This window comes from Phyllostomus discolor, chromosome 1, assembly GCF_004126475.2.
Source record: "Phyllostomus discolor isolate MPI-MPIP mPhyDis1 chromosome 1, mPhyDis1.pri.v3, whole genome shotgun sequence".
Classification (NCBI taxonomy): domain Eukaryota; kingdom Metazoa; phylum Chordata; class Mammalia; order Chiroptera; family Phyllostomidae; genus Phyllostomus; species Phyllostomus discolor.
The window spans coordinates 186,487,618-186,511,521 of NC_040903.2; the positions used below are offsets into that span (position 1 = coordinate 186,487,618).

General features: G+C 36.1%; 1 protein-coding gene across 6 annotated transcripts in view; it reads left to right on the plus strand.

Moving 5' to 3' along the window:
* SLC38A6 (solute carrier family 38 member 6) overlaps positions 1–23,904 on the plus strand; it is a 64,094-nt gene that overhangs the window by 28,743 nt on the left and 11,447 nt on the right. For 4 of the 6 annotated variants that reach the window (XM_036010745.1, XM_036010722.1, XM_036010726.1 and 1 more), the window contains 5 exons: positions 6,252–6,330; positions 17,229–17,311; positions 17,767–17,825; positions 22,176–22,241; positions 22,485–22,538. In XM_036010745.1, the coding sequence (XP_035866638.1) occupies positions 6,252–6,330; positions 17,229–17,311; positions 17,767–17,825; positions 22,176–22,241; positions 22,485–22,538 (341 nt within the window). The remainder of the gene's footprint in view (positions 1–6,251; positions 6,331–17,228; positions 17,312–17,766; positions 17,826–22,175; positions 22,242–22,484; positions 22,539–23,904) is intronic. The other 2 variants (XM_036010730.1, XM_036010739.1) reach the window with 2 other exon arrangements.

Genomic DNA, 23,904 nt, shown 5'->3' on the forward strand with positions numbered 1-23,904 from the left:
GACGACCGCAGAATGTATGAGTACAGGTGAACCTATAGTTTCTTTAAGGAAGAATCTACTTTCAGAATGTCCCAGAAAGTCTCATTTCCTGAAGATCAACCAGGCACCAAGTATTTGTTACTGGGCACCAATGTGCGCTCGAACAAGTTGATTGGAAAAAAATCTGTCTTTGAATAATCTCTAAACTTTATGATAGAAAAAAAGATGTGACTCACTAAATGTAGTGCTTTTATTTTAAGGCTGTGAGAACCTTTGCCTTTGGAAAATGGAGAGCCATATAGTAGAATAATACTCAATGCTACTGAGAAGCAGTTTCTGATCTTTTCCCAACACTAATGAACTAGGGCCTGAAACGGGCGGGAGCCAGAGATCGCCCCCCACCGCTGCCCGTTTCCTCAGGAGCAGAGTGGCGTTCGCTCAGGGTCACTGCTACCCGGACACAAGGTCAGAAAAGAGGCATCTGGAAGTTTTAATATTTAATGCCGTTACAGGCAAGAGAACTCTTAGAGTTTGAATTTAAGGTACTGCTAGTAAAAGGATTAAGAACTATAACAGCAAATAAGTATAGGTAGTTTTTACATACTTCGTCTGTGCTGCTTTATGAAATTCTTTTCTTAAAAACCAAGGTAAGTAGTTATGTGGTTTCAGTTCATTTGAACTCCTGAGATAGACCACCCAGTAGGCTAAAGTATCCCTGGAAATCAAACAGTAAACCCAAATTCATCTGTAGTCAAGCTAGAGAAAGTCCTATTAACCGTGAACTGTCACACATACTTGATAAAAGTGGACTTAATTGATATTATTTCTGGTCCATATCGTTCCCAACTCAAAATGTGGAAAGGTAAGTGACTCCTAGGAGTATGTTAAATTCTTATTTTGTGCTTAAAAACATGAAGGGCTGCTATGGGTAGCATGTTCTTTCTTTAGTTCTCTAAAGCCCCAAACCTGTAACGGAGATGAGAGGCTGAGTTACTGCTACATATTGTAGAGGGAAAACCCCAAACATGAGTAGTCTTCCTGAAGCCTCCTGAAGTAGCTAGACTGACCCAGTTCTTCTAGTCTGGAAGCCTCAATGTATATATACCTCAGTTTGGGAATAAAAGTTTTAAGAGGAACTCAGCAGCCCTTTTATGTATTCAAACAGAATATTTACAAAATCTCATTCATAAACAGGTAGAAATAAGATCATCTTCAGTCAAGGACTATTTCGAATTTATGATTTAATATTAGATAATTTTGAAATTACTTGGTCTTTTTCTTTTTTCTTTTTCTTTTGGTAAGCTAGTGAAGTCTTTTAGCTGTACTAGTTAGTATGGTCTCCTGGGAAGCCAGGGTTGGGTGCGCTGTTACAATGCCATCTGCTGGTGAGCTCATCTGTAGTCCAACTGCAGCTGCGTGGAGCCGGAACAGTGTTGTCCAGAAACTCGAGGACGCACTGCTTTGGGGGAGAGAGAGGAAATTTGGAAGTCATCTTTTTCACAAGTACTTCCTGTGGCAAAATTTACTGATAACATGTCACTTTAAAAAGGTTTAGAAAATAATGCATTTCTTAGTAATTTTATTTATAGGAATTTCAGAATAGTAAATACTCTGGTCACTTTTTATTCAAACTTAAGATCTTGATCATGATGAAACAAAGATATATACATATATTTTCAGGGTTATGGAGAGGGAAGTCCCTCCATACATTTTTACTTTCATTTGTGCATAAATTAGGGAAATGACATTGTTTATAGGGTTTAAAAAGTTTTTCTTTTTAAAAAAGAGACTGAGGGAGATAAAGAGGAGGAGAAAATGGGACAACTGTAGTAGCATAATCAATAAAATATACTTAAAAAAAGAGATTGTGTTCATGTGCTGTTTTGAGTAGGGGTAACCTGTCAGTGGTATTTTGAACATTTAGTAGGAACACCAGGTTAATAAGACACGTTGAATATAATAAACTAATTACTGTCCATCACTAAAAAAATGCTGGAAGTAAAACTGAACCTCTCTTAGATGGAAAGGCAAAGTTATTATTCCCTCACGTAATATTGTACATCTGTTTAGGGCTGGCTGACTAGTCCTTTAAGAAGCTTCTGAACTTCATCCAAGTGTTGAAAACCTAATTCTGTTTTAAAAATAGCTGTATGTAATCTTATCTCCATATGTATACTTTAAGTGTTTAACAAAAAAGGATAATTATCTTTGTAAACTAATGATTTCTTAGGCCCAAACTCCAATTGAGGCTTTGTGTATATGCATGTGATATTTATTTATTTATTTGAAAATTAGTCTGTAAGATACAGGGCTTGTGGGAAAAGGGATTGGTTTTGTTTTAAATTTTCTTCTATTTCAGTGTAGTGTTAGGACCTCCCATTGTGAGAGTGGGAAACTTTCCTTTCTGGACTACAGTAGTGGTGGTTGGTACGGTGACTCAGAGCCAGGGAGTCCAAGCCATAGTGTCCTGCAGGAAGAGTTCTGTCCTGAAACTGCTCAGCTTGTCTGAGGAGTCTCGGAATAATCATTTCACCAAACCCACTCACAAAAATGAGACGAATTATGCTAAAAATACATTTCACAGTGAAATGAACACTATAAATGGTTTTAAAGCTTCTGTGTCGTATAAACTCTTTAATTTATTTGCACCCAAATGTTAAACTCAGCATTCAGAAGAAATTGACTGTTTAATGCTGATGAAAAAGAAAAAAGGGATAATCTTAGGGAGTGGTACTTTTGATAAACTGTCCCCCCCCCCCCCCCCCCCCCCCCCCGCTGTGGTGGAGTTCTTCCTGCACTTCCCCACAGCATAATGGGTAATAGTGCAGATTTCTCAAGCCAGACTGGCTCTTTCCACCATCGCTAGCCGGGGCAAGTTACCCCTTTGTGTCCCCATTTGTTCATCTGTGAAATAAGTGACATCTACCTCACAAGTTTGTGGTGAAGGTTGAATGAGGAAATAACTTACCAATCATTTCAAATGCTGCCAAGCATATACTAGGCACTCCAAAACCAGAAATGTTTGCTGTTCTCATTCTTGTCCTGCAAAGAAAGCCCTCTTCCTCTTTCCTCCATTTCTGACAGCTCGCCCCTCGGCCCCTGTGCTGCCAGCTCCTGTTTCTCTTTGTGATTAGCTGCCATTCACTCACCTTACTGCTCGCTGCTGCCTAATCAAAATTTACCCTATTTTAGCCATTTCTTAATACTTTCCCACATGGTTTTTAAGGAATACTTTCAACTTTTGTGTTTTGATTAAGTTGATAGAATTTTTAAATGTTCTTTTCAGGACAGTTTCCATTAAATAAGTTCTATTAGTTATGTTTAAAATGGAGAAAAGAGTATCTGTTTAGTTAATGTGGTGAAACTAAATGGTTCATGATGGTTGAATACCTGTCATCAAGGTATGTCTTCTGGCACACATTCTGGCTTTGGTGGTCTGGAGGCCAGAACCACTTCACTACAGCCGTGGCTCTTATGGATGAGCCTGTTACAGCTGGAACTGAAGAGTGCAACATGGTGTCTCTTATGTCAAGAGTCGGTGCTATGTATTGATGTCAGCAAAAATCATTTCCAAATTTTTGCTGCATGACCTGCCTCTAAGATGCCTTTAAACACTTCCGTATGCCATTAGCAGAAGACATGAGTCAAGAGGTGTGACAGGCAGAGCTATTTGATCTAGTGACCCTTTGGTTAAAAACAATAGAATTATGAGCTTTCTTATTTCTGTTATATCTTTAAAACTTTTCCAATTTATTTTATTGAGCTGATTGTTGTTTTCATGTGAATCTAATTAAGATATATTTCCTGACTTAATGTATATTTTTGTTTCTCTTCTGTATTATATATAATAGGTTAAGGTGCTAGTCCTTGCATGAAGGCTTACTTGTGGTTCAGAAAAAATAAATTGGACAGTGAAAAGGATAGTGTCTTTCTTTGTTTTATTTGCTTAGTCAGTGGGGTTTTTTCCCCCGTCATGAGTTTTGTGGGTCCGTAGCTCTTAAAACAAGCACCAGCATTCTCTAAGAAAGAAGCAGTATTTTGCCTGTTTTATTATATTTATATCTTGTATGTTGAGATCTTTTTTTGAGAGGGAAACATTTGTTTGGTGAGTTCACATTTCTTGAAATATACATAATTCTTCAAACTGGAATCTAATGAAATAGGACACCCACTTGAAAACCAAAGAGTTGGGGATACAGCTGAGGATAAAGTGATCAAATGATTAGCCAGGGGCTGATAGAAATTCTGGGAAGAATGACAGATTGTATATTAGAAAGAAATATGATCTCATATTCATTGAAGCTTTTTACAGCTAAAGATCTAAAAGAAATAATAGAAAATTACTGAAAGAGATGAATGTCTGAAACTTTAGAAATGCATGTAGTGTTGGATTTATCCAAGCGAGAAAGACTGATGGGCCGATAATAAGTTACATTGTGTAGGAAGTCTGCGTTCCTTGTTTTCAAGGTATTTTTGTCCTTTTATTTTTTTCCTGGCAAGATATATTTAAGTAGCTCTAGGCCAGTTTCAGAAAATTCAGATCATGATTTTCAGCATCACACCATATGTGGATGATTCTTTGGTATAGATAAAGTATTATAAGCAGACTTCAGATCCTTGAGTGGAGGAAATCAAACCTTCCTTCTGTACCAAATTGATAGCATTTTTCCTAATGAGCAATGAACAATATGGAAAACCTTTTCCCATACAATCAATTGTAATATCCCATAAGTAAAAGAGATTTTGGAGAAATGCACTATCCTGCTGATGGAAAAGCTGTACTTCAGCAGCTGTACTGCTGGGGAAAAGACAGAGTCATAACTGGAAAATGTGTATGTATGTCCATTCTCACTACACAGAAGTGATTCTTAACTGTCTAAATTTTACTTTGCCATAGGTACATGTTATTTTACTAAAACATTGAGTGTATATGTTTGTGTGTGTAAGTATTATTTATCTTCATATAAATTTATATACAAACTAGGATATATCCCTTTTACTCCAGGGTCAAGTGGTCCCACAGCACTGTAATATTTGTGCAGAAGTTCAGCTACTTTTAAAGATGTTGATTGAGAAATACACATTCTTCATCTTAAACTATTTGAACCTTTTGGTCAATGTTCCCCCAGATTTCTGCCATTCAGACTTGGCATTCACTTGTGTTCTTAGTTTTTGTAGGTCCAAGGAGAAAGTGAAGTGTTTCCTGAAATATATAAAAGTAATAAAATTAACGTGCACACAGAGTACACTCTTAATTCTTCATGGACATACTCTTGTTGGCTCTTTTTCAGTATATACTTAATCTCTGGGGGAAGAGGTTAATTATTACCCTGTTAAACTGAAGTTCTGACTCCAAATCATCTGGGTTTCTATATACATAAGCATTTAAGCTTAAACTCAAGTATTTACAGATAAATGAATTCTGTACTCTGTAGCCATAAACATTTCCTAGTATATCCTGGAAGGTTTATGGGATTTGGTTTTTAGGTTTGTTTTTTTTTATAGTTATATCAGAAATTAGATCATTATTAAAATACTATAAAAGCTAGTTGTTTTTCTTCAATCCTGTCAGATAAAATGTGAGAAACAAGGCTAGCTTCAGGTTTCGATTACATAGTGCAGATGAGCTCTGTTAATAAAGTAGAATACAAGTTTTAAGTTTTGTCTTTTTAATATGTTTAATAGTTTCCATCAAATTTTTTGTCATCTGTTTTAGAAGACAATTTAAAATGTAGCTCATTATATGTTTTGTTTCTCTTTTATCATAACATGTTTGTGGTGTGTGTGTGTGTTGGGGGAAGCTGAGAAAGGGCAGGAGAGGAAGCAAGACTTCTGAGGGAGGTCTCTCTCTAGTAAGAAAGAACAAGTTATTGAGATTATTAGCTGTATTTATTATACTTCTGTTTCTACATCAGTTGTTGCTAAACTAACCTCTAATGCCTTGGACAGAAATGACATAACATATAAGAGGTGCTGCAAAACTTCAACCAAAATTTCTGTAATGAAGACCCTTTCTCTTACCAAAATGATTTGCCTTGGACTTGAAATGTAAACAAAGGATGCTCAATGAACTTACCATTATTCTTCTCTGCAGAGTTATTTATACCCATTCCGTGTGTGTGTGTGTGTGTGTGTGTGTGTGTGTGTGGTTGAGGACAGTGAAGTATAAGTTAATTTTCCACATGTTGTCATCTGTGTTTCTGGATAAACTATTCTTTAAATGGTTAAACATTACAGAATTATAACAGGAATTCTTTTTATTCTTTTTGCAGCTATGTCATCTTATCTTTTAATTATTAAAACAGAGCTTCCTACTGCTATTTCAGAATTTTTGCCTGGAGACTATAGTGGGTAAGAAAAATACTTCACATTGTATCCATTTATTTATTGATTCAATAAATATTTATCAGTCTAGTGGGAAGTAAAACAAGCAGAGCCCCTGCCCTCAAGACACTTACGTATGAGTCAAGGGCAGAGAAGTAATGGAGAAAAGACGCTCAGCAGATGTCTACCGATGACCCATCGTGTGCAAAGCACTGTGCACTGAACCCGCCCAAACACCAGGTTTCACCCATGCAGCCTGCGGCGGTTTGACAGGGCAGGACCAAGATGAGCCAGTGCTTGGAGAAGAGTAAAGAGAAGTCTCTGGGGACATGCAGGACTGGGGTGGGGGGAAGAATACCACAGCACTGACAGTGAAGGTGAGCAAAGGGTGGGCTGGGTGGCACGGCCGTCACTTTCAGCCATAGTGATAAAGATAAATCTTGCCAATAAAAGTTCCAGTCATGCCCATGTGGGATTCCAGTGATAAAGCATGATTTGAAAAAATATTTTCAGGGACTTAATTGTTTCAATTTCTGTTTTTTAACAATATTATAAACAACACTAAATCACATTATACCCTGTTCCTCCTTGTTTTAAAAACACTGTGTTCTAAAGACTATTGACTCATCCCTTTTTATGGGGAAAAACAAATTATACTTTTCCTTTCACTACATATAACAAGAAATTTTGAGAAAAATACACTTGAAAAGACAGAATAAGTTCTTTTGTCATCAGTTGTTTCACATAGTTTCTAAGTTACAACAACAAAGAAACCTGTCATTCTTTTAGATTTAACTATATGGTTGTTTTGCTCCAATATTTGAACTTGTTTAGGATTAAAGAGCAAGTTTTCAAAATTTTGTTTTTAACTCTTACAACTTTCATGAAAGAATTCTACTTAGATAACTGCAAATACATATTTATATGGAACATACAGTATACTTTATTTTTAATTAAATTTGTTGGGATGACATTGGTTAATGAAAAAGTATAGTATGCTTTAGGTCTAACTAAGAGCCATCAAGAAAATGTGGTTAAAACAAGGTAGGCAGAAGTTCTTAATGATTTTTTATTATTAGAAGTTATTGTGCCTTTATATCATACTTGATAGTTCACAAGTCTTCCACATTCATTATCACATTTGATGCTCACAGGTACCTTGTTTTATCTACCACTTTATCTAGTTACTTTTAATTTTTATGCTCTTATTTTGATAAATAACTCCCATAAGAAATAGTTTGTCCCTGGCCAGATAGCTCAGTTGGTTAGAGTGTTATCCCAATACACCAAGGTTGTGGGTTCAATCCCCAGTCAGGGCGTACTTGAGAATCAACCAATGAATGCATGAATAAATGGAACAACAAACTGATCTCTCTCTCTCTCAAATCAATAATAAAATTTAAAAAAGAAGTAGCTATGTGAAAACTACTTTTGCACTTGAAGTAAAAATACTGCAGACAACTTGTATTATTCAGAAAGATCTGTGTGATAAATGTCTTTTATAATTCAGGGCTAAGAACTCCTGGCAATATGAGGTAAAATAAAGAATTTTAATGAGGGTGAGGAGGTATATGTCCTACCTATTTCATATTCAGTAACCTCAAGAAATTAATTGAACTTCTTTTCACCATAGAACTTAATTTTGAGCCTTAAGTTTCTTCACCTCCTGTAATGTTACCAGTATTTCCTTCTTAACGAAGTTCTTGGGATGATCAAATAAAATATTATATGTACACATGTTTTTGTCAGCCAATAGCATAGTGTAAATGTATAGAATTAAGAAATTCCATAATGTTGTATGCCAATTATACTTCAATAAAAATAAAAAGAAAATCTAATAACTATATTAAAGATGATTATTTCTTATTCTGCTTGCCAGGGAGATCAGAGTCACATTTGAATGCTTTGTATAAACTATGTTAATCCTAATAGTTGATCATTTCTGTTGGTCACTTCTGTTTACAGTTTTTTTATTGTTACATGTTTTTATGGAAAGAGGAGCCTGAAACACTAATTCAAAAGAATAGAAGCACCCGTATGTTCATTGCAGCGTTATTTACAATTGCCAAGAATTGGAGGCAGCCCAAGTCTTCATCAGTAGATGAATGGATGAAACAACTATGGTACATTTATTCTATGAAATTGTACTTGACCATAAAAAGGAAGAGGATTTTACCTTTTGCAATACCATGGAAGGACCTGGTGAACATGATGCTAAGTGAAATAAGCCAGTCAGACAGAGTCAAATACCATATGATTTCACTCATATATGGAATCTAGTGAACAAACTGAACTAATAAGCAAATAGAAACAGACTCATAGATGGAGAGCAGGCTGACAGCTCTGGGGAGTTGAGGGGGTGCAGGGATCCAGAAAAAAAGAAAAAGGAATCACAGACACGGACAACAGTGTGGCAGTTGCGGGGAGAAGAGGATGGCTGCAGCTGGAAGAGGGTATCAGGGATTAATGATAATAGAAAAAATGCAATAAAAAAAAACTTAGGTCTTCATTCTCTAAAAGTGATGCTTTTTCCATAACTTCATTTTAAATCAATCGCCGTTTACATTTTTCTCTGCCTTATTTATAAAAATAAAAATTAGCTGCCATCTCACTTATATTAGCGGAAAATTATTGTTTTTACTTGTCACACATGGATTTTTAAAATTATATGCTTCAAAATACTGTGGCCAATTTGCATTGCCTCTGTTATGATGTTTTAAAATTGCACATTTTTAACAGCCCGTTGTTTAAAATCTGATAGATATTTGCTTATTTTGGATTTCAGAGTTTTGAAAAAATTAGTAAGTGATGAATTATACTGGTTAGAATGCAGATAAATAATTAGTCATTAAAACTTAGTGCTGTAAAATAATTAAGAATAAATGTTATGGTAATTTACTCAACTACCGAGGGCAGTTTATTTCTGAGTAGAGTCACATAGTAGCGTCTTCTATGAGATCAGCATGGTATTGCAAGCTTTTATTTTAGAGTTTGATTCACCATGACTTGCAGTTCAGATCTTTAGGTGTGCTTATTTTCTGGGCTATCTGTGAGACTTGATGTACCTTTGTGAAACATAAACCTTTACAAAGATGTTATTAAAAGGAAACTCTATGTTCGTGATGTTCTAATTTCAAATATTACTATTAGATGTCAGAAGCTATAATACTTAATACCAAACTTTTATGAGACACCTCTATTTTTTCATAGAATAACTTATATTCTGAAAATCTACAGCTGTTAAAGTTTGGAAGCTCTCTGTTAACATTTAATGATCTTGTCAGGGGAGTATGATTGACACAATTAAGTTGTCTTGCATCTGAGTTACAAAATTGATATGGGATGTAAGATCCTAATTCAGAACATATGATACTCTTGTTCCATTCCATTCGAGAATGAAATTAAAGCAACTTATAAATAAATCTGGTTTTCATTAAAATATGGAAAAATAATGTCAGCATGCCAAAGCATTTGAAATACAGCTTAGGATTTATACTCTATATTTTATACTTGGAACATTTTTATCATATAGGATTAAATCCGCAGATCAAACAAGTTTTCTAGGAAGTATAAAACTTTTTACTCTAATTCTATTAGCTTGAAGAGAATGTATGGTTATATCCCAGCAGGAAAACAGGATTCTGTTAGATAATTCTTTTCTCTCCTCTCTTAGGGAAAAAAAAAAAGATTAGTGTATTCTTCTAAAATCTTGATTTATGAAGTACATTTATTTAATATGTGCTTTTGAGATTTCTTTGTCCTGGTTTCTATTTCATAAGCTTAATCACACCTTTTCTTTGGAAATGCACATTGCCAGACTCAATTCAGTTGACTGTGACATGTGTGTGAAATGTAAACGAACTTTACTGTGCATTAATGTAACGCCTGTGTCATTGGCAGTATTAATATAACTTAATAAGGATACAGAGTGATTAGTAATAACCAGTAGCCAAGTGAGGATAGAGGCATTATATTTTGAATAAAGTATTTTCTGTGTTAGGAATTTAAAGTCAGTTTAGTAAAGAGGAAAGTCAAAAAAAAAACACAATCTTGAGAAGAAATGAGGCAATACCCAGAAAACACCATCATCTCAAAGTGACTATTCAAGAGTAGAGAATATTTCCATTACTTCTTCTTTTTAGATTTTATTTATTTATTTTTAGAGAGGGGAAGGGAGAAAGAAGGAGAGGGAGAGAAACGTCAATGTGTGGTAACCTCTCGCTTGCTCCCTACTGGGAACCTGGCCTGCAACACAGGTCTGCCCTAGACTGGACGTCAAACCTGTGACGCTTTGGTTCGCAGGCCGGCACTCAGTCCACTGAGCCACACCAGCCAGGGTGCCATGACTTCTATCACTAAGATCATTATCATCATTTTGCTGACTCTGCTGACATGAAAGGAAGGTGTTGAGCCAGGTGATATGTGAGGTCTCTTCTAGCTCTAATAGGCCATGGCTCTGAGATTCTGAGTTACTGCTGGGGGGAAGAAAAGTTATCTTCAGACCCACAGTTCAGTGCTCTGGGCAGTCATGTGGCTTCTATGAACATGAGTGAAATTATGATTTGTAATAGTATAACATTATAAAGTATAATATATTAGTATAAGTTATAAAGTTCAGGGTTTCGAAGTGTTCCTTTCTTCTTACGCAAGAGGAAAGAGTTTTGGGTCCTGTGGATTAGCATGCTCCCTTCACAGCTCTACCTTCAGGGCAGCAGGGGCAGCAGGACTGACAGATGGGACCTGCTCGGGGGCTGCTCTGGGCCCCTTTCCTCCTGGCACTGCACCTGTCAGGCCTGATATTGAAGCCCAGAGGAAGGAGATCTCAGGCAGAGCCCTGGGCTTTTCGCCAGCTCAAGAAGTTTAGTTGCCAGATGTTCCTCAGTGAGGGATGTTTTGAAGTTCCCATTCTGATACATACCTATTTAAGAGTGTCTAAAAGATGAACATGCTGAGTATCATTTTGTATTGTTAATATGTGTACTCTCTGAGGACCTCCTGCATACCAGGAATTGAGGGGCGTGTGAAAATGCGGAGAGCACAGCTTCAAGTCCATTAGACCTAGGAAGAGTTGTACATAGGTTTTAGTTTCCGGCACATGCATTTTCTAAAGACATGAACTAGGTTGGAGAAGGGAAGGCTGTGATCTTGGTGCTATTTCTGCAGTTTTTCCTTCTATTCTGTTAAAGAGGAAGTCGTCAGCACCCAGTAGTGCCCACTAAAGGTGCATTAGAGAGGGCTTTCTCATAAACCAGGATGTAAAAAGACACAGTGAGTTAATCATAAAGTCCATGTAAATAGCCAGGGGTTGAAATCATGCAAAGGAAAACCTTTTCTTATTTTCTTTCTTTCCTTATTTCTTTTGTTCATTCATTTTTTTTTAAGATTGATTATTTGTTTGTTTGTTTATTTAGTTATTTACTTTTTAGAGAGAGGGGAAGTGAGGAAGAAAGAGAGGGAGAGAAACATCAGTGAGTGGTTGCCTCTTGTGTACCCACTACTGGGGACCTGGCCTGCAACTCAGGCATGTGCCCTGACTGGGAACTGAACCTGCAATGCTTCGGTTCACAGGCCAGCACTCAATCTATTGGGCCACACCAGCCAGGGCGATTCTTTCTTAATTGAGATATAATTGGCATATAATGTTGTGTAAATTTAAAGTACATAATGTTATACTTCGCATACTTCTATATTGCAGTATGATTACCACAGTGGTGTTATCTAACACTGCCATTCTGTCACATATTTATCATTCTTTTTTTGTAGTGAGACCATTACAGAGTCTCCTAGCAAATTTCAAGCATGTAATGCAGTACTGCTTACTATAATCACAGTGTTGTGCATTAGATCCTCAGAGCTTATTCACCCTCTAACTGCAAGTTTGTGCCCTTTGACCCACATGTCCTCGGTTCCCCTAACCCCCTAGGCTCTCATAACCACCATTATTTTCTGTTTCTATGAGTTAGGATGTTTTAGATTCCACATGTAAGTGATATACATACAGTATTTGTCTTTTTCTGTCTTATCTCACTTAGTATAATGCCAAGGTCCACCCATGTTGTCATAAATGATAGGATTTTCTTCTTTTTCCTGGCTGAATACTGTTTTATTATATATACCACATCTTCTTTACCGATTCATTTATTGAGAGACATGTAGGTTGTTTCCATATCTTGGCCATTCTGACTAATGCTGCAGTGCACGTGTGGGCGCAGACATCTCTGGCAGCCTGTTTTCATTTCCTTTGGCTGTCTGTCCCGAAGTGGGATTGCAGGGTCATATGGTGGTTCACTTCTTAGTTTTTTGAGGACTCTCCATACTGTTTTCCATAGCGGTTGAACCAACTCACATTCCCACCAAGAGTGCACAGGGTTTCTTTTCCCCACATTCTTTCCGACACTTATCTCTTGTCTTTTTGATGATTCCCTTTCTAACAGGTATGAAGTGTTATTTCATTGTGGTTTTGATTTGCATTTCTGTGATGATTTGTGATGTTGAGCATATTTTCATATACCCATTGGCCATTGTATGTCTTCTTTGGAAAAATGTTTATTCATTTTCTCTGCCCATTTTTAATCAGATTTTTAAAAAAAATTTGTTACTGAGTGGTATGGGTTCTTTATATATTTTGGGTATTAACCCTTTATCAGATATGGTCATACCTTGGTACTTGTCAGCTTCAGAACTCGTTAAACCTGGTACTTGTTGCATTTTGACTAGAAAAAGTGTTGTATCACTCCGAGCTTGCTCACCGCTCTTTGCACTTGCTAGAACTTGTATGAGTCACAACTCCACGCCGCAAGAGAAAATGCTTCACCGGTCATTGCTTGCTCACCACTCAACAGAAGGAATTAATGATGAGCACCGAGGTACCACTGTGTGTGGTTTGCAGGTATTCTCTCACATTCTACAGATTGCCTCTTTGTTTTGTTGATTCTTTTACTATCAGAAGGTTTTTAGTTTGATGCAGTCTCACTTACTGACTTTCTCTTTTGTTGCTTATGTTTTTGGTGTCATGTCCAAAAAATCATTGGCAAGAGCCACATCAAACACCTTGTCCCCATGCTTGCTTCTAGAACTTTTATGGTTTCGGGCCTTATATTTAAGTCATTGATCCATTTTGGGTGGTATAAGATAGGGGTACAATTTTATTTTCCTGTGTATGGTTACCCAATTTTCCCAGCACCATTTATTGAAGAGACTTCTTTCCCCATTGAATATTCTTGGCTTTCTTGTCAAATAGTAGTTGACTGTATACGGGGGTGGGGGGGTGGGGGGGGTGGGGTGTGTATTTTTTGATGCTGTTGAGAATGGGATTGTTTTCTTTATTTTTGTGATACTTCATTGTTAATGTATAGAAACACAACTGATTTCTGTGTGTTGATTTTGTATCCTGCAACTTTACTCAATTTGTTGATTAGTTCTAATAGTTGGGGGGGTTGAGTCTTTAGGTTCTTTTATGTATAAGATGATCGGATCTGCAAATAAAAACAGATTTATTTACTTTTTTCTTTCCAACACAGGTGCCTTTTATTTCTTTATCCTGCCTGATTGCTCTAGCTAGGTCTTCAGGCACCTTTTGTCTTGTTCCTGATCTTAGGAAAAAAGCTTTTGACCTCTTACTATTGAGCGTGATGTGAGCTGTGGGTTTGTTGTGTGCGGTCTTTATTGTGTTGAGGAATGTTTCTTCTATGCCCAGCTCGTCGAGGGGTTTTATCATGAAAAGATATTGTGTTTTCTCAAATGCTGCTTTTTCTGCATCTATTGAGATGATCATAAGATTTTAATCTTTCATTCTATTAATGTGCTACATCACACTTACAGATTTGTATATGTTGAACATCTCTTCCATCCCAGGGATAAATCCCACTTGATCACCTTCTTTGATCCTTCTAATGAGCTGTTGAATCTGGTGTGCTAATATTTGGTTGAGAATCGTGCCTCTATACTCATCAGGAATATTGGTCTGTAATTTTCTCTTTTTGTAGTGTCCTTATCTGGCTTGGTATTAGGGTATGCAGGCTTTGTAAAATGAGTTTGGAAGTTGTCTCCCCTCCTCAATTTTTTGGAAGAATTTAAAAAGGAGTCATGTTAGTTCTTTAAATGTTTGGTAGAATTCACTAGCAAAGCTGTCTGATCGTGGGCTATTCTTTTTTGGGAGATTTTTGATTACTGATTCAACAACCTTACTTATTATTGGTCTGTTAATATGTTTCATTTCTTTAGGATTCAGTGTTGGTGTGTTGTATGTTTCCAGGAATTTATCCACTTTTTTAATATGACACAGCAGTGGGACACTTTGGTTCCCTCGTAGAGAAAGAGAACAAATTATCACCAACAGGGAATTCTGAGAACATCTGCCAAATTACTTGAAAAAGTAATCCCTATTGTCCCTGATGCTCCCAGGTCCCATATTAGCATGAATGAATTTTACTTTGTTATTGTTGTGTATGTGTATATATGTATACGTTTCAGTGTAAAAATGACAGCTTTTTAATAGAAAATTTAGAAAAGAAACAAAAATTATATATAACACCATCTCTCAACCGAATCACTGTTATCTTTTAATTTCCTTTGACTTTTCTCAAAGAGCTTTTTAAAACCATAATTAATAATCATATATTTTGTATTTCTGTTAAGAGCATTTTTCATTTTACTAAATTGTATTTTTTTAAAGCTGCATGAGATTCCATTGAGTATGCTGTTACTGATACTCTCTGTTGTTGGATATGGAGGATTTGCCCCAGCTTCTTAACATTATAACAATGTTGTGTTCACAGCTTCACGCACATAGAACTATTTAGATTTTAGATTACTTTTTAGAGTAGATTACCACATTTTCATTGCTCTTGCTGCGTATTATCAATGTTCTTCCAGAAGATAGTAGTAGATTGATAAGGTCACTTGGCAACATGTAAAGGACCAATTATGCTACATCCTCAAATATTATGTTTAAAATAATTTTACTCATTTCATTCCAAAAGCCTCACTCTTTATTTCTTTAGTTGCATCAGAGGTTGAATTTTTCCGCGCCGTGTATTTACCAGGTGTACTTCTTTCGTGAAGTGTTTGTCCTTTACATACTCAAGTCTTCGGAAATTAACTCTAATTTTTAAAAATGTCTCCACAGGTATTTTATATTGAAAAATTAAAATTATATAAGAGAAAATAAAATTGTTCACATTGCTACCACATAGAAATATCTACTTTTTGTATTTTAAGTATATCCTTCTGATTTTTTAAAAATGTGTATCCAGTTTTTTTGAAATAATCCAGTACACCATTACACATTTTGTTTTGTTTTCCTTTTTATTGAATTTATTGGGGTGACATTGGTTAATAAAATTATATAGGTTTCAGGTGTACAATTCCATAATACATCATCTGTACATTGTACTGTGTGCTCACCGCCCCAAGTCAAGTCTCCTTCCATCACCACTTATCCCCCTTTCCCTCTTCTACCTCCCCCACCTCCCTTCCCCTCTGGGAAAGGGAGTTTACCATTTTATTGACTGTGTCTATGAGTTTTTTTCTTTTGCTTAATCCCTTCATATTTTCCACGCAGCCCCGCAACCCCACTCCCCTCTAAGAGCTGTCAGTCTGTTTTCTGTATCTATGAGTCTGTTTCTGTTTTGTTTGTTAATTTATTTTGTTCATTAGATTCCACATATGAGTGAAGTCATATGGTATGTGTCTTTGTTTGACTGGCTTATTTCACTTAGCATAATGCCCTCCAGGTCTATACATGCTGTCACAAAGCATATGACCCAGTGGTTCCACTTCTGGGAATATATCCAAAGAAACCAGAAACACTAATTGGAAAGAATATATGCACCCCTATGTTCATTGAAGCATTGTTTATCATGGCCAAGTGTCCATCAGTCGATGAAAGGATAAAAAGTTGTGGTATATTTACACAATGGAATACTACTTGGCCATAAAAAAGAAGGAAATCTTATACCACCACACTTTAAACCTACTTTTTCTAATTCAACATTCTAGTGCCTTTATATGAAAATTTTAATATTTTTTCTGGTAATTCATGCCCTTTTCTATTTGAAAAATATAGAAAGCTATAAAGAAAAATTACCTATTATTCTACCACCCAGAGATAATGGCTATCAGTTTATTGCAATTCCTTTCAATTTTTAATGAACATGTATTTTTCCTCAAAACTGTCATGCCACCTATATACTCATGCCGTTTACTGAATATCCATTATATTATTATACCTATGAGATGGTCTTTTTTTTTTTAAAGATTTTATTTATTTATTTTTAGAGAGGGAAGGGAGTGAGAAAGAGAGAGAGAGAGAAACATCAATGTGCAGTTGCTGAGGGTCATGGCCTGCAACCCAGGCATGTACCCTGACTGGGAATCAAACCTGCAACACTTTGGTTCACAGCCCACGCTCAATCCACTGAGCTACGCCAGCCAGGGCGAGATGGTCTTTTATGATTGTCCCATAGTTCTAGAATTTATTTTTAAGATGTCATGGTTTTAGATGTTTGTTTTTAATATTTATTATTTTTAATCTTTTCAAAAAATCTTTTTATGAAAATTTTTGTTCTTGTTTTCTTATTTTCAATAGTCTTTTATACATGTTGCATGTTTGTAGGCTCTCACAATCTATCGTCAACTTGCTTTTCCAAAAGGTAATGTACATAGTTTTTCCTTTCACCAGTTTTGTTCACTTCGTCACTCTTTGGCAACACTGATGATTATCTTTTAATTATTTGCTAATTTGTAGTTGAAAAATGGCATCTCATTGCTTTCATACCTTTCTCAAATGTAAGTTCATTAAGAATATTGGAATTCCACAAGAAAATATTTTAACAAAAGGAATTAGGCTTTTCGTAATTGTGTGTGTGTGTGAACACAAGCACCGGAGTCCTGTACCTGAAACGGAACTATTTTCTTCCTAATAGGTCTTGGTATCTTGATGGAAAAACATTGCTGATAATCATTTGTGTTGTCATTGTGTTCCCTCTTGCCCTTCTCCCTAAAATAGGTAAGTCTTTGTAAAAGAGAACATTATTTGTTTAAAAGAAAGTAATATTAAGGGGCTTTGAAAGTTTATAGTACCACATTTTTAGCAGAAAGGTAGTGGTGGTTCATAATTTTGAACTTGGACTTGCTTTAGGTTGTTCAGCCTTCAGCCCTGTCTAGTTAACCTATTGGTTTGCAGTAGTATTTTGTCTGCCCCACTAAAATAAAACCTTTACAGCAGAACATTAAAGAGCAGCCTTTCCTTACAGCATACCATTAGTGGTGAGCCAGTCCCGATTCTGCCGTACAGAGCTACATAAATGACCTGTGACAGATAGTTGGAATGTTGTTACTCTCAGCCCTAAGCCCCAGATACCAAGCGCTGTAATAGAAAACATGCCTACGATGTATAGCTTTAGCTGTACGTTGGGATCATTTTCCTTATAAATTGCTTTTTATTTTACTGTTATTTTACAGGCTTTCTTGGCTACACAAGTAGTTTATCATTTTTCTTTATGGTGTTCTTTGCTCTTGTGGTAAGTTTAAAATATAGTGTATAGCTTATCTCCTCACTAAAATTGAACTTGTTGTCTTAATGTCTTTTTTCCTTTAACTCTGTTTTGTTTGGGGGGAGGTATCCCATTTTATTTCAATGTGTTATTCAAAGCACTTTTGTTTCACTGAATTATTTCCTTCATTTTATCTATTTTGAAAAGGCTTAGCTGGAACAGCACTTTAAGTTCATTGTCACTTTGTGGTTAATTAGAAAGGAGAACACACCAATTCTGTTAAAACCTTAGATGGAGTATAACTTTTCGTGTAGGCTGTGTATCACTTTATTTCTGTACAATAACTGTGTGTATATGTCGGGAGTACTCAAGCATGGGAATCAGCCTGTAAAATAGTGTGATACTAGTCATCTTAATTTTGAAACTGTTTCATTAATGAAACCAGACCTTCTGGGGCTTAACTGTTGAGATCTAGTAGGAACTGGGGTGTCTAAATTGTATCTGGCCTGGTTTATTCAATATAGATAAGTTCTCATAAAAATGCTATTGCAAAGAAATATTTTTCTTCACATGTGTAGTATGTTTGTTCTGGTCTTTAAAAACAAATTTGTTTTTATTATAACAAGAGAAATAAAAGATGGTAAAATTAATTTATTATAAAATAACTTACTATAAAGATCATTTGAATTTCTTATAGCTTTCTAATTCTTCTAAAATAGATTTTTAAATACTAAAGATAGCATCTTTGTGTGACATTTTGAAAATCATTTTTTCTCTTTGCACAGCAGTTTATTCTGTAGTATCTGTCTAACCTTAAGGAGGATTAAACATTTTAAACTTGCCAAAAAGATACATATCTGAATGGATTGATTAAACTTTCAAAATTATAAGCTTCATTAAGCTCTCCCTTATTAATGAGAAATTAATAAAAGAAAAATGCCATCCAAAAAAGCCACATAATACATCAGTAGTTAAACTATATTATGTAGCCAGATTTCCAACTGTCAGAACAATTTAAGATGCATTTAATTTAGTCCAAACAGATCTTTTGGGATGCAAGGGTAAAACAACTTCAGACTGCTTTCATGAAGTGGAAGTGATGCTGGCTTCAGTGTACAGAAACAATTATACTTCAAGGAGTGCTCTTAAAACTAAAAATATTTAACAGTATTTACATTTAATCATTTGTTGAATTAATCGACATTGTCTTTCCCCCTCAAATTGTTGTACTTGTATCTTACAAGTAAGTGAATTGAACATACACTTTCTTTTATATTTTTTCTTTCAATTTCATTGAAATGTAACTGACATACAGTACTATGCAATTTTAGGGTGTACAACATAATGACTTACCTATATTGTGAAACATTACCACAATAACTTCGGTTAACATCCATGAACACATGCTTTTTAGGCTCCATGATGAAGAAAAAAACAACAAACATTTTCATCACAATTTGATTGTTGAAAAGCATCTATGTGGTTAGGACTGGCCCATATATGCAAATGAACATATAGATATTAAAGAGAACCAGTATAGATAACAATGACTTTTTCTCCTCACAGATAATTGGCATTCCCAGCTTTGCATATGTAGAGGTAGTTTGATTTTTATAGCCAATAGCTGAAGCAGGTGAAATGTGCTGGTACAATATGTCTATTGTACATAGTTTTCACAGCATTCACTTCTGTCATTGCAGATGCAGGTACTCTTTAATTTGATGCAGGTTTCCACTCTGGCAGTCATATGGAAATAATACCTTTATTCTGCATTGATTTTGCAATGCTTTACCTGTGTGCACAATTTAAATTTGGTTTACAATGGGATGATGAAGACACTGTGCACTTTTTTTAAAAATGCGCTTTTTAATTGGCATATTTATTTTAGAGTCTCTAAGTATTAGGTTTTGGAATATGTAGCAGTTAGGGAAAGGGCACATATATATATTACCCCAGGTTTTTTTTAAAACATGCCAATTTTTCATTAAATGTTTTTACAGTGTGTGTTTGTAAATCTGTACAACATTTAGATTACATTAAAAAATCCAGGAAACAATTATTTTCTTAAATTACACTCTATAAAAAAGCAAACCAAAACCTATACTCATATCTGTTGTCCTAATTCTTTATTTTGCATAAAAATTTTTAACATAAAATTTTGGCTCCTCTGGAAAATTTTATTTTAGCAGTGGCTTAGATTGATGATAACCAGAAGGATTTTACCTTTTTGGTCCATTTTAGAACACAAATGTTTTTCTTTCCAAAAGTTCTGCCCTAATTACAGATTAGTATTCTAAGAAGTATTTTAATACGTAAGAAACCCAAACAGAGAACTGTTGGAATGGAGTTTGTCAGAAGCTTTCCTTCTCCTGAGCACCGTGTCCGGCACGTGGGAGTTTAACCCGGACACAACAGCTCACAGCTCGTAGGATTCAGCTCTTAGGAACTTGGCAGGTGAGATAAGACAAATGTATTAGAAAACAAAATAGAAAACAGTTAAACGATGCATAACTACGTATTGATTTATTTGCTTTAGAAAAAGAATCACAAGGGCTGAGAGGAGAGAAGGGTCTCTGAGAGCTAGAGTAAAGAAGGATGTGGAAGGAAATAAAACTTGAGCTGAGCATCGAAAGATGGGAAAGCCCTGGAGCACAGTGGGGGAAGGGCCTTTTGTGCAAATGAAAAGTATTTTTAATACTTAGTCATCTTTTCCCTTCTGTCTTTCCAACCCCTGAAATTATCTTCTTATCGTAGTCTGTCTTCACCCTGAGCTAGGGCTCCCTGTTACTCTAGGTTGTTGGGTATTTTCCATTCCTGTTCTGTACTTCTGCTTTATAGGACGTCACTCCTATCCACCCCAGTCCACTGTGCAAGTTTGGGGTCGGGATGGATCTCTGCAGAGAAATTAGCTGTAGAAACTAATTTTATATTAATATAAAATCAGGTTGCTAATGATACTTTCTAACTAATGAAAAAATAATGATTATATTGTACTTGGAGCATTGTCTGGAAATATTTTTATGTGCAAGCCTAGTGGTCACAGCTGATAGAGTAAATGAGGTAGTTCACATACCGACCTCACTGCAGGACCTAGTACAAAACAGATGTGCAATACGTGGTTGCTGCCGCCACCACCACCACTGTTAGGAAGAGAAAAAATGAAACGCCGTGAACTTGGAGCAGGGCCAAAGAGAGATCAATAACAGCCTTGCTTCTCTAGCTTCTACTCCTCCCATCCTCATTGGGTTTTTTTGAAAACATCCCAAGAAAGAGATGGTGAGATTATTGGGTTTTATTTTTTTCCTTTCTCTTGGTAAGGTGATCATTCAGTTTTATTACATATCTAAAACTTATCTAGAAATGTTAAAGTAATTTGCCTAGTTTATCCTTATAATTCTTCTCCCCCTTGGGAGAGGGTTTTAATTAAGAGTCATTCTTTAGTTCATTCATTAACTTAATCCTAAAAATATACATTTTCCTTAGATTTGTTTTATTACTATATAAAATCTTGGTTGAATGAGTTTAAATCCAAAGCTAGATAAATAGCAAATAGGAATAGGAACAGTATTGACTCACTGGTCTCCTGCCGAGGACAAATGCTCCCTTTATTCCCCTTGCCCCTCTGTGTGCTGGGCTGCAGCCTGCAGCAAATATTTACAGAGTCATTATGTGCCCTGAAACAAGGGCAACAATGGCAATGTTGACCCAACCACAGCTATAGGTCTAGGAACAGGGTGGCCACAATTAAGAGTGAAGTCCTGAAACATTTTTATTGATTATTTCTGGGAAATGACATCCCTCTGGATTTTTAATGTTTTTTAAATTTATTTTTAACAGCTGGAGTTTCCTTCTTAGCCAGTTTTATCCACACTCACTGAAAGGCATGTAAGTCTGAAAAAAGGAAGGAGGGACAGGAGTTATATGTCAGAGATCTCTGAGCTCGCCCTTTGCGGACAGTCTCTACTTACTTCTGCCTGTGGCCATTTCCAAAACAGCTATTAATATTTCTCTGTCTGCTACTGATGCCAGATCCACAAATAACCATATTCTCGTACCATTGTCACTAAAAACATCGTGTTCCTGTTTTGAGTTGCACTTTTTTTAAGGCCTTGATGCCACTGGAGTTTTGAAAGTTGACAGTCTTGAATGGGGGAGACCCCCACTAAATGGATGCACAGCCCTCAGCCTCACGCCTGCTCCAGTGACTGCAGCCTGACAGGGCAAAGCACCGGAGCAAAGAGTCTCTTCCGTCGCTGAGCACGTGACTGGGCATGGTGCCAGCTTAGCTGAAATAATAATGCTGACCTATTTGAAATCAATTCTTGTCATGAATTCTATGAGAAATAATCTGAGTGTTGATTTTACCTATTCTTACAGATAGTAATTAAAAAATGGTCCATTCCTTGTCCTCTGACATTAAATTGTATGGAGCAATACTTTCAGGTAATAGTTTATATTTTCTTTTCAGTTCCTTTTTTTAACTTTAAGCTAAAAAGGAAAAAAAATCAGATGAATGTCTTTTTTCCCCAATAAGTGGAAAAGTAATGACTATATTGCATTTTGGAACTTTGTTTTGAAATATTTTTATTTGAAAGCCTCGTAATCATAAATTCATCATGTTTGTTGATGTATTCTGACTTTTAATGACTGTTGGTTTCTCCTTTTCCCCTCAATCCTCTTAAACAGATTTCAAATGCTACAGATGATTGTAAACCAAAGCTCTTTCATTTCTCCAAAGAGGTGTGTAAGTTATTAACAGATACTTTTGGTTGATTTTTCACATTTCAAGTTTTAAGAGATTTGTGTAACAGGGTCTCTTAGGTCTTTGTACCTGTAACTAATTAATTTTCATGAAAGTGCTAAGTATAGGGTTGCCTACCAGAAGAATAATATTATTTAACACAGGGTGGCCTATTATGAAACAGCCACCTTTTTTTTGGCATGCCTTTAAATGAAGCCTGTTTTAAATGGGCAACTGCCTAAAAGAACAGATTTACTAAATGTCTGGTCTGGCCAATAAGGTCCTCTGTGGATACAGACTTCCTGTTGCCCTCTGGACTTGTAAAGCTAAATAGCCAATTATATCAAAAACTCCTCCCTTGTGAGTAGAACCTTGGTCTGTAGCTAAACAGCCTCATCATTGGACCAGCAGCTGAGCACTGCCAGTATGTCTTCTGGCAGACATTCCAAAGTTGAAATTTATGATGCCTTAAATGGGGAGACTAAAGGAACGAGTCCCGTAGCCTTCATGGAGAGCCCTAGGACACTGAAAACGCCTGCGAGAGCCCCTGCGCATCAACAGAGATCCAACTGTGGTGCGGGCGCTGTCTACCTTTCTGGAAGAGCTACACGTCTTCCCCATTGCTGCAAGTCTGTTCATCTACACTTCGGGGTTCTGCTGAAATGCAGGGTTCCAGAGACTAGAATCCCCTCCACTCAGGCACAGCTCTAGTAGTGTAGCACATTGGTGCAGTAACACGCCCGTGCAGAGTATTCCTTTTTATCTGCAGTTTTTCATGAGAAATATCTCTCTGGTTCCACAAGGGAGGTCTACCACATCTTTTATATGGTAAAGGCCTCCATGTGCCTTAAAGATCTAGGTAGGGTAATTGACAAGCCAGGAAATTGAGCAATATATGAAAGGGAATTTGTGAATTAAAGTCTCATTCCCCTAATCCAGCCTCAGGAAACACTACAGCTTTCCTTCCTCCCAGTACGCTTCACATATTTGAGAGGCATTATGTCCCAAGATAGGTCTTCAGTCATCTGGAACTTCTTTCGCTGAAGAACCTAAAGTTAGTAAGGGGAATTTTTTTTTTTACAGTAGTAAAAAGGAAGTAAATCATCATGATGCATTTTGTAGAGACACTGTGTTCATTTAGATGGTAAATTTTGTTTGCTTTGTAAATCTCGCTCTTAAATATTCTAATTTTAAAAAGTTATGTTAATGTGTTCCAGTGGATCTCTAAGTATTTGAAGTCTAGAATAAATCATGTTCATTCCTGTTGAAAGAGAACCTAGGCAAAGATGCTAAGATGTGATTAATATTATCAGTGTTCCCTTGGATTAAATTGGTGATACTACCTTGGATTGAGTTTGTGAAAAG